General features: G+C 36.9%; 1 protein-coding gene across 1 annotated transcript; it reads right to left on the bottom strand.

Moving 5' to 3' along the window:
• Positions 1 to 3,118: 3,118 nt before the first annotated feature.
• On the bottom strand, positions 3,119 to 5,673 carry LOC143608845 (ricin B-like lectin R40G3). The gene is made up of 4 exons (XM_077083770.1): positions 5,245 to 5,673; positions 5,034 to 5,156; positions 3,453 to 3,681; positions 3,119 to 3,322 (listed from the first exon to the last, which is right to left on the bottom strand). Coding segments are annotated over exons 1-4 (777 nt in total). The 5' UTR covers positions 5,668 to 5,673; the 3' UTR covers positions 3,119 to 3,320.
• Positions 5,674 to 12,175: the final 6,502 nt, after the last annotated feature.

The raw sequence follows: 12,175 nt of genomic DNA, 5'->3' as shown, positions 1-12,175 counted from the left end.
GAATTGGTGGTTTTAACGTAATTGATCACTATGTTAAAAACTACCAAAACCTCATGGAGAATCCACACAAGTGGGACTCAACGCTCCTGACTTGCGAGGAGGTTACAGAGCTACCCGCATCATACCCAAAGATCAAGCAGGAAAGTCGGGAATTTCTGCGTGACATCAGGAAAACCGCGGGAAGAATCACCACGGAAAACCTAAAAACTAAACCCCTTTTCAAAACCCCTTGCTAAGTCCAAAAGTTCACCTCACTTATTAATAATTCATGAGAAGAACATTGGACTGGGGGGACTTGAAGAGGTAGGTCCCAGCAGAGCCCAGTTGGACCCGCAAGACTCACCTTGAACAGGGACGTCTGCGCAACAACCAACTGCTCCAGCGGGACCCACCACGCTCAGAGAACCTTACGCGCAGAACGCCAGCTGTACCCGCAGGGAAAGCCTCCCAATGGTGAAGTACCCCGCCTGTTCCCGCAGTTGCGGATACAAGCCATCAGGGAAGGCTACCCGCACTAACAGCAAGGCTACACGCACAAGGCACTAGCTACTTCAGTAGTCACATGAAGGAATGAGCAAGGCAGGAATACTCCCGCCTAAATGAGCCAGTCCGTATGCTTCTGGAAGATCTTTTGTACTATACCTAATAAGGTATGGGCAGAACAGACAATTTGACCAGAACAGCCCATGAACCTATCACAGGGTGACAGCTCACCGACAACAATACGAGGAGGAGCACCCTCTAGTACTGTTTGTCACTATTAGCCGCTGCCTAATCACCAACCCTTACGATGGGACGTGCGCAGCCTACAGTTGGTGGAACAGTGCGTAGCCGGCAGTCAAGGAACAGTGTACAGCCGACCTTGTTACTGTTGGCCGTAGCCTATCCACCAACCAGCATGGCCTGTGCGTAGTCCACTGTTGGTGGAACATGAATACTATTCAGCCGGCTGTACCTTCTAGGAAACCTACCTTCGGCTATAAATACTCCAACACCTTGGAATGGTAAGGACATCATCAGATATCTCTCTTATCTAGCAATCTCTTAATATACACTTATATTCAGAGCAATCTAGTCTGATTCTCACGCCGGAGGGTGGTCACAAGGAGGAACCCCCCCTTCTCAGTGACGAGCTTACGGTGTCTGTTTTGCAGGTCCCCTGAAGAACAACCTTCTCAGCAAGACCTCAACCTCGTGGGAAACATTACTTAACCCCCAGATTATCTATAATCTGCCCAGGGTTCACTTAGTGTTTCTTCAGTAATGATAGGTGATAATATTTTGCTTTTGTAATATTTTGATGGTGATATGTGGGGGTCTTTTGGCAATTATTGAACATTCTAGTGGAATGTTTACGATTCCATCACACATGGGAAAAAGTTTAGAAAATTTTCCGATTCTAATATCATCCAACTACCAATCAAATAGGATTTTAGAATGATTAATTCTAATTTCAATTTCTAATTTTGTTAATCAAACGTATGTATGGTGTTTCGGATTTAGCAAATGTCTAGTTTTTTCATTTGTCTTAGGAGTCAGAATTTTTGTTCATATATAGTGCATATGTACATTTCTTTCGTGCATATTTGACTGGTAATTTTACAAATTATATGTATTCCAATTGTCTTTATTGGTCTTGGATATTGTTTGTTTTAGTGTGTAGTGCACAATAGCGGCCTTATTTTTGTTGTTTGCGTGATTTATCTCTTTTTGCACGTAAACGACTCTCTGCATAAGTATGCAACCCCCTAATAACATTTCACAAGCATATATACGTATTTAAGTATTTAACTCACGGTCCATAACTTTACAATTTACTAAAATTAAAAAGGTATAACAACACATTGCTTCACCCTATTCATGAATCATGAATCATGACTTTTATGTTTACTAGCGACATGACTAAACATGTGACCAAGCTCGAGCTTCATCGCCTTGAAGACAAAAGGTTTAGGTAACTTTAATAAAACAGAAAACTTGATTGAACAATATTCAAATTTTTTATTGTTCCTTAAATTGTATCCATTAACTACACACGTCTAAAACTACAAAGGGCAATCGGCTTTACAAAGAGACATCAATTGCACATCTTCGAAATCGAGTCTGTTTTGTCTAGCATTCCTTATTTTAGAAAACTAGTAGTATTTCTTCGTTTCACCTTTTAGAGATACAAACATATTGAATAAACAGTATGTAGTCAAAGACTGTTGAGGCATCATACCAAGCAATGTGTTCTACTACTGTGAAATTATGTGAACATTGTAAGAATTGAAATAAACATGGCTTACCTGAATCTAAAATGTGATAATAAACCAGATTTGTCTGTAGCAACTAATCATCTTTTTCACACACGTTCGCAGGTATTTAATAAGTTACATGTTAGTCATGATGAGGTAAAGAATTTAATTTAGTAGAGATGTTTACTTGTAACAGAATGTTACAAACAAGCAATATTTAAGCAAACATTTTGTTGTGTGAGTTAATTTGGTTAGCTTTAAGTTTCAGATCTGAGTTGTCTTTAGTAGAAGCTTGAGGGGCTGCAGTTGCTAACATTTGAATATTTGAGAGCTAGCGTTGCGATTTCTGAAACTTAAGGGGCTAGCTTGGAACTTTGGAGTATAAAAGGCCGACAGAAAGTAGGGATGAGCAAAACAGGTACTTGTACCGATTCGATACTGACATCGAACCAGTACCACATTTTGAGTTTTCAGTAACGGTATTCCCGAATTTTGCCTTCAATACATGTAACTGAACCAAAAATTTTAGGAAATCGGTATGGGCATTTTCGGTACCAGGTACCCATTCTCTAGCAGAAAGTTATGGTCTTCAGTTGTTATCTCACGTTGATGTATCATCTAGTTTAATTTTTATAAGTTTTGTGTTCACTCTGTAGATTTGTTACATCTTGGTTCAGATGATGTTTAGTTTCAATTAAAGTAAATAAGAATCTATAATTTTGGCACATTGGTCATGTCCAAGTTACATTGTTTTAAATGTATTACTCTTGATATCTTCAACACGAATATGTTCACGTCATGTTCGGGTTCATCACTTTCAATCCAACAACCTGACAACCTCATTTTCACACGTATTTAACTTTCATTCGATCAACAATAACTTAGATACATCAATATATCATGTATAAGAAGCAATGCTATAAGAAATGCATTTTAGTGATCAATAAATACACTAACCAATAACCACATAACTATACCCGTAGTTTCTCAACAGTCTTAACTTATTCAAACACATGATCGTTCACAAACACCAACACGATGAGGAGGTTATACACGACATTAAAATCCCACAATACATGTATATCCTGCACATATCATTTGACATGTTGATGAGAACAAAATGAAGAATATTATATAACAGAAGGTCAAAACTTAAATGCAAATTATTATTAAAGAATATGATAATCAAGTAAAGTTTTGAGTTGAGATACTTACAGTAAGGAACCATGTTCCACCTCTGATTACCGTCTTTCTTCCATTCCCACAAAACAATTTTTGTACCGTCACGCACGCCACCATGATTTTTGTCACCATTAAACGCATCAACATTGAGTCGGATATTATTGACCATTCTTACAGCCCGATAACCGTCCCCTAAGTCCTTGCTTTCGGTCCAAAGAACAGATTCATCAAGCTTATCAGGGTTGTATTCTGTCAGCTGAACCTGAGGAAAGAAATTACAACTTCACCAACACAGCACATATAATATACAACCGAAGGATATATGATGATGCAAAGTGCTTAACATGTCAGTTGTCACCACAGCTTAATATAACACTTTTCATTGAAAGTGAAATAAAAGTTTTATCAATTTGTCAAACAGTAGTTGTGTTGACCCTTTAGGTGGTGCATGGCTGTCGTCAGCTCGTGCCGTAAGGTGTTGGGTTAAGTCCCGCAACGAGCGCAACCCTCGTGTTTAGTTGCCATCGTTGAGTTTGGAACCCTGAACAGACTGCCGGTGATAAGCCGGAGGAAGGTGAGGATGACGTCAAGTCATCATGCCCCTTATGCCCTGGGCGACACACGTGCTACAATGGCCGGGACAAAGGGTCGCGATCCCGCGAGGGTGAGCTAACTCCAAAAACCCGTCCTCAGTTCGGATTGCAGGCTGCAACTCGCCTGCATGAAGCCGGAATCGCTAGTAATCGCCGGTGATGCCAAATCAAAAATATTGCGGAGTTCAAGGGAAATATCCAAATACATGTCTTATTCTTTTTAATAATCCATACTTGTAGCAATAAAATACTATAGTTCCTACCCCAAGTGATAAATGATGAATTCAAAATATCTATGCTATATCTTCTCTGTATCTATTGTATCTATAAAGGACCAGAAATACCTTGTTTACGTATCATTGGGAAGTGCATTAACATAAATACGGCAGTAAGAAGTGGGTCAAAATATCAAATTACTAATATTTTATTATAATCAAGCATCAAAGTTCAAACCCCCTAAACTGAAAATCAAATGAGTTTATAAAAGAATCGATAACATAGTCGGTTTTTCGGTCGAAACGGAATTGGGTTTTCGATTTTGGTTTCAGCTATCTGAATTCGGTTTGAACCCAAATAAACCGAATATCGTTATTTAAGTTTATCATTTAGCCAACTACATCTTTTGCCCAATCCAATCCAATATCACCATGACGGTAAATTCTTTTTATTTTTTAAATTGTATGGTTTATTCAGTCGAAACCAATAACTAAACCGAATAAACTGTAAACCAAAAAGATGATTATGAACACCCTAATCATACTAGATTAGCAATACCAGAGAAACATAATGCTTTTTTCAGGCGTGTGAAGTTCCAACGGGCCAACACGACACGAACCTAATACGGAATTCACAGGTTTAGATTTAGACGGAGCCTAAACGGGTCAGTTTAGGTTCGAACACGTTCGGCTAAGCGGGCTGGCTGTGTTCGGGTGTCAATTTGCATGAATATTTAATCATAGGAGTTTTATACACATGAAACAGGTTCAAAAGTATAAGAATAAGGATTGATATAATGACATACAGGATAGGTTGCACCGATGGAGTGTTTGATGGCTTGACCAGTAGCTTTATTAACCAAAGCAAACGACGGATAACCCTGTTCATCCTTCACTCGTGTGCTAAACTTCTCATCTTTAATCCAATGCTGCTTGTTTCATATTATAATTTCAACAAATTAATTAATTAAAACCAAATCATATAATCTTAATGATAATAATAATAATATTATTTACCTGATGAGGATCAGACGGATTAGACGGTGCCAAAATCACTTTCCCGTCACGAATCGTCAGAGCATAATCGGGTTTCGCCTTGCAGTAAACCCTAACTGTTGGTTTATTATCCGTGTATTTTTCTTGTTTTTTGTGGTGATCAGTATGGTGGTGGTTGATGATCGAAGGGATATGCGGGGTATGGTGGTGGTGGGTTGGTTGCGGTGGTGGTGGGTGGTGGTAATCTGCCGTGTACGGAGGTGGTGGTGGTGGAGGGTAGACCTCAACGAGTGGTGGAGGTGGGTACGGTGGCTGATGGTGGTGGATGATGACAGGAAGTGGTGGTGGGTACAGTGGTTCTCCGTGCGGTGGTGGTGGGTAGGGTGGTTCGTCGTGACGGTGGTGGTGGTGGTGGTGGTGGTGGTTGTGGTTGTGTGGGTCCATTTTGAAAGTGTGTTGTTAACACGCAAACTGTGGTGGTTACTGGTTAGTTTACATAGGGGTTGAGAGGATCTTGACCTGTACGTTGTGTTGAAAAAGTTGTACGCTGCTTTGGACTGTACTAGCTGTTACAGTTTGACGATTTGTTCTCAACTCTCCGTGTCCCATTTGTGTGATTACAGTTTTATCCTTATTATTATTATTATTCCTTAACGAATGGTATAAGGTTAAAACGGTCAATTTGACGTTGTTAAGATTGTTAAGCGAAGTATTGTTTTTCAAGTCTTGTCTGATAAGTAAATGCGTTGTATTGTATTGGTTTGTTTCATAAAATTTGGGTTTGTCTTGGTAAGATGTTAGGTTGTATGAGTTGATGTCACAAATTAAAGTGAACTTGTCTACTCCTTTATGATAAATATGCCGTGTCAATTCGAGATACCATATATAAGCTGTGTTAATGTATAATAATTGTTTAACGTATATTAGGTGCGCGGATACATTCAAGGTTAAAAAAACAAAAACGTTCAAGTTAAATTCCAAACCATTAAAACTTACAAGGTTGAAACATGATATTTTCAAGGTTAAAACCTAAAACGTTCAAGCTTCAAACCTAATACTTTCAAGATTAAAAACACGTTATGCTCTATCAAAAGTTAATTCGATTGAATATCCAGATATGTTTGTCTAGATAAACTGATGATTAATTGGATTAATTTCAATGTTAATCAATCAATTGACTTCAGTAATTTCAGTTTCAGCTGATTAATTAATCAACTGACTGAAATACACAAACCTAAGAACAATGATCAGAAAGTGATCGATGGCCGTGACGGAAAAGGATGATGCTCACGACGGTAGACGATGGTCGAGACAATAGACATTAACAGGACGACGACAGAGCGCATAATTGTGATTTTAGGGTTGGCGTGTTTTTGAAATCAAAGGCTTAAGAGCGTCACATATACAATTTATGATAAATTATTATTGTGTTGGATCATTTTCCACTATATGTATATTATTAGTGTGTGTGTAAGAAGTAATATATATATATATATATATATATATATATATATATATATATATATAAATAAAGTAAACCAATTATACGAATAAAATGCATTATTACAAAATGTCAACAATCACCACTGAAGCGGCATCACACGACATTTGTTCGGTCCTAATAGATGCCACCACCAAACCTTTGATATTTCTCAATCGATAACCTATGGCCAACACCAATTAAATGGAAACTTTGTGATCAATGGAAACTTGGTGATCACGTTATTATATTTTTAATTGACGATGATGATATCTTAAAAAACAAAAAAAAAAAAGATTTCTTTTTTATTGTTTAACTCATTTAAATTAAATAAATAACATAGTAATTAGAAATAATAAAGTAGACATTTGATTAAATCTTTCATTTAACCCATCAAAATTAGGGGTGGGGGCGAGCCAAGTTTGACTAGTCTTTAGCTAGGCTTGTTTTGACTTAGAAGGTTTTGACATCAACTTGTTTCGATCTACAGCTCAAGCTTGACTTGTTACTTGTTGTTTTAACTCGGGCATAGGATTAACTCGTTTATCATATATTTGTGCACAGGTGCTTTTAGATTCATACATCACAATCATTTTCTGTCTGGACTAAAATAAAAGAACAAACATGTACAAGTGTTAGTTTACCTGTAATCAATCAACATCTACAGGGGGCTCCTAGGGCAAATAAGCAAAAGAAATATTCGGCAATTTGACTGAGATAATGCATATTGAAACCTTTGTAGGGTGTGATCTTAATGTTTACATGTGAATGTGTTAATTACGTGTGAACCAAGAAGTTGAGAGCTGAAACAGGTCACATGAGAAAGTTGTTGTTTGAGATTAACACAACAGAAAAGGAAGATCGGCTGGAGATGTAGAGACAATTAAGGAGATTTTTTATTATATGTTCCCTGATATATAGGAGTAGAATTAACTTAGAGAACAACTTATTGTTCTAGTATAAATAGAGGGTTAACTGCTGTGTTGGTTCATGGGGTTTGGTCAGATTATCTGTTTTGATTAGGTTTTGGATATTTTGCCAAAAAGAGTATGTGGTTTTCAAAAACTTGTCATTTTATTCTAGTTTACTAACACTGTCCAGTTCTGCTGTTAAAGTTTATATAATTTGACCAAAATACCACTGTTAAATAAAGTATACATTGTTTTTTTTTACTTAACAAGGGTATTTGGTCAATTTATATCGAGGTTAATGACATAAACAGATAGTGATAATGATATACTTGTGTTTTCTCGGTGTGCGTGTCACTTTCTTGTTAGTTCTTTTTTGCGTTCTTAAGATGCGGGCACTAGTGAATTATCTACAAAGTCAGGTTATTGTTTTTGCAACTGTATATTACTTGAATTGCAAAACGAAATACTGAGAAGAAACTGTTAGCCCGGTAGGATTTGATTCTGATTGAAAAATGATTTTTATTGTTTTTAGCGTAATTAACTGCATGTTCTCTCCATATGATTTTAGACATCTCATATTCCTAGAAACATGTAGAGATATACTTATGGGAAATGATTTGTACACCGATAAAATTCTATCTGCACCACCACTTACAAAAACCGCACAGTGCACGAGTATTGCATAACATGAATGGTGGTGTCTACAGTAGCTTTAGCGGTGTATAAATGTATCCCATAACATATATATGGGCTGATTGCAAAAGGGCACATATATTGCTATTGTCATACTTGCCTCACTTGACAGTAGAGGTGAGCAAATAACCGAATTAACCGTCTTAACTGAACTGATGGTTTGGTTAAGCCATAACCGAATTAACCGAAACGAACCTAACCGAAGATCATAAATTTTAAATACCACTCATAGAATTCCTGATTTGTTTATTTGCACAGTCTTGTTCATCCTAAACTAACATAATGCATTAAGAGAAGTTGATATTCAATCATAAATCAGATGCAAATATCATCAAAGTTAATTTTAAGTATTGGAGAACATCAATATTATCTTGTTATCTAGAATAGGCTGAAAAAATAAGTAATTAACTTGCAGTACTTCAATTCGAAGAAAATATCATGTGTGAGACCAATCATTTGTGCAAAGAAATGAGAAAGTGAGTGACACAATAAGAAACAAAATCAGTTTAATTGTTTTGAGGAAAGAAAATACAAACCAATACAGGGTATTTTTATTATTAGGCCTGGTTTACGGCTAACTGACCCATATTTGGTATTGTTTGTATTTTTTTCAACTGTCTGAGCCGGTTCTTACTGAAAACATAAATTTGATGGCTAATGGAACGATATATATGACTTTAGTCAGGCTTAAGAGGTAGTTTATAGGTTCAGCTACGGGACACTTTTGACCCATTTACTTATGAATGGGCTCAATAGTGTTAATTACTTAAAAAGCTAAAACGAACATGTCAAATTGGTTGAAAGTTGCTCATCTTTTAAAACCTTTTACTTGGACAAAATAAAATATTATTTCAAATAATTTTAATAATTATATTTAAGTATTTACACTGTATTTTTGGCACACTTTATCTGGTATACTGAATACTGATTTTGAAAACTCTTTGATGCCGTGGTTATCGGTCAAAATGGGTTTGACCGTTGACTCGAAGCATGTAAGCTTTAAGTACTAGTTAAAATGGTTTGGGTTGGATTGATATAAACACTTGTTTTTCCCATATTAGGATATATTAATTTAAAAAAATGAAATGATGTAACATGTTGTAACTTGTAGGCATCGTAATGCGCTTTAAGAGACTTTTTTATCTACTCATAATCTTTTTCTTCCCATATTACATGATTAGCCCAATATGGGGCTGTAAACGAACCGCTTGTGAGCTACTTGAGATCGGTTCTAATCGGAGCCTGATCTTGAAAATTAGACTGTTTAATAAGCAATCCCTTGCCTTATTGAAAAATTGAAAATTAGTCTGTTTAATATATATTATTTTATATATAAGAATTATAACTAATAAAAATATAATTTTAATTATAACTGTATATATATTAATAAATATTATAAGGGCCGAGCCCTAGCCGAGCTCAATCTTGTAAAACTATCCACGAGCCGAGCTCTAGATCTTGTAAGTTAAACGAGTCGACGACTCGGCTTGTTTACACCCATGGCCCAATACCAGAATTAAACTTTTATGGTATGACAAGCGCCGATTGGTGGAAAATAATATATAAGTTGATAAACAACAGGTACAAGCAGCAGATTCTTTGTTAAAACTAGTATCAGAGCTAAAGCAGACGGCTATATTTTCTGGATTCGCATCATTGAATGACCATGTAGATAAGAGAACCGCTGAGCTAAACCAGCAGGCTGAGAAGACTGATAAGATGCTGGCTAGAATCGGTGAAGATGCTGCTGCCAGTCTCAAGGAAATGGAATCACATTATTATTCTTCTCTTCTCAGGTCAAACCAAAATGCATAACAGTGACCTCCGGCTTCCAGATATCTAGGCCTTCTACGTTTGATGCAAGAAACTTCTTGTAACTTGTAACCGTCTTGATGATGCTTTAGCAGTACTGTAGTTATGATGTAGCATTATTTATTTTGATGTTTGCTTATTATTTGTATGATGCAAGTTGTGTATTATTTAAATGTGCTAAACAATGTTACAATTATTTGTTCGGATATTTCATTTTTATAACACATGATCTTGCACTTTGACCATTTACTATTTTACTCATATAATAACTACAATTTAATCCCTAAAATGTAATTGTTATTAAACTATCAATAACAGAAAAAATAATAAATTTAACACACATATAACTATAACCGGTGTTAAAAAAAATTGAGTGAGCTTTCCTTTGCTTGTGCTTGTATACAAACTGAACCACTCGCCCGTTTACAATTGAGCCGAAATTTGAATATAGACAGTCGCTTATTATATGAATGTGTGTTTTAAATAATAACTCAAAAATAAGAACAGTTTAGTTCTTGTCCATTTAAAGTGTGGCCATTTTTGTGATAATTCATTGATTTAACAGAATAAAAAATTTAACAAACTATGAAATAATGAAACCTTTAAATTAGGACTTCTCTAAAGTCAACAGCTGCATTCATGTTTTTGTGTAGAACCATGAAACTTTCAAATCCCATAATCAGTTCGGTTTTGCAGTTGGCTTTTCTGAATTTTCAGTAGGCCGGTTTCAAAACCTTAATGAATGGTTTGGTTTAGAGCTGTAAACGAATCGAACCAGACGAAGCTTTGTTCATGTTCGTCCGTTCAGCATTAAACTTGTTCATGAACGCTAACCGAACGGAAAATCTTGTCCGTGTTCGTTCATTAAGAAATTGAACTTGTTCACGAAAATAAAAAATCATGGTCGTTAAAAATTAACGAATCGAACCAGCAAGCAAACTGTGTTTTTGAACTTATTGTTCGGTTCAGTTAGCTTTTATCTTTCAACGGTCTGGTTTCGGTTAAAACCGTTACTGACGGTTTGACTCACTGTACGGGCTGGGCAGCCAAAAACCTATTTCCATCATCCAGTTGTCATAGGGAAAAACGGTTCGTTTTGGATACACATTCACCACCGAAACAAATAGTCGGGTTACTATCTCTAACCGAATATATAGATACATCACTCCGTATAAGAAATCGTGTCTAAGAACACCACTCAACGCGCCACGGTTGCTAGCATAGACGAATCAACTTAAACTCAAAATCAATTGAGATAAAAATTAATTAGCACATGAAACACAACAATATATCTTAAACAGAGATTTTTCACATTTGGATTGGATGGTGTTTTTGTTGTTGAATCTACACATTAATAATGTGGCTGCTTTAGTTATCACTTTACTCATTTTATAAAGTATGGCATGTGTCAACTCGAACCCGTAATGACCCATTACTTAGAAACCTTTCCGCAACAGATAGAGCAACCGGGGCAGTCCTGCTAGTAGAGCGAAAAGGCATCCAGATGCCAATCTATTATGTCAGCCGTATCCTAACAGACGTAGAAACCTGGTACTCTACCCTCGAAAAATTAGTCTTAGCACTTATACACGCTTCACGCAGGTTAAGACGATATTTCCAGGGTCACCCAATCACCATTCTCTCCAACTTCAAACTCGCAAACGTTCTAGGCAAACCCGAGTTATCGGGACGCCTAGCCAAATGGGCAATTGAGTTGGGGGAGTACGCGATAAAGTATAAGCCAAGACCAGCCATAAAAGGCCAGGTTTTGGCCGACTTTATTGCGGAAGTACCTGCATCGCGGGAAAAAGAGTGCCAGGAAGAGGCTCAACCCTCTCCAGCACAAGACATCAATGATGTCTGGCGACTCTACACTGATGGAGCAGCCAGTAACGAGGGTTCAGGCGCAGGGCTGAAACTAACCAACCCAGCAGGCCAAGAATACACTTACGCTATTCGACTGGACTTTCCAAGTACGAATAACGAAGCCGAGTATGAGGCATTCTTGGCTGGGCTGAGAATTGCGCGTAAGATGGGAGTGAAAAACTTGGAAGCC

Source organism: Bidens hawaiensis, unplaced genomic scaffold (assembly GCF_021521415.1).
Source record: "Bidens hawaiensis isolate Kalapana, Puna unplaced genomic scaffold, B.hawaiensis_p1.1 tig00419441_1, whole genome shotgun sequence".
Classification (NCBI taxonomy): Eukaryota; Viridiplantae; Streptophyta; class Magnoliopsida; order Asterales; family Asteraceae; genus Bidens; species Bidens hawaiensis.
Note: the sequence above shows the minus strand (reverse complement) of the source record. Positions and strands in the feature narration are given on the sequence as shown.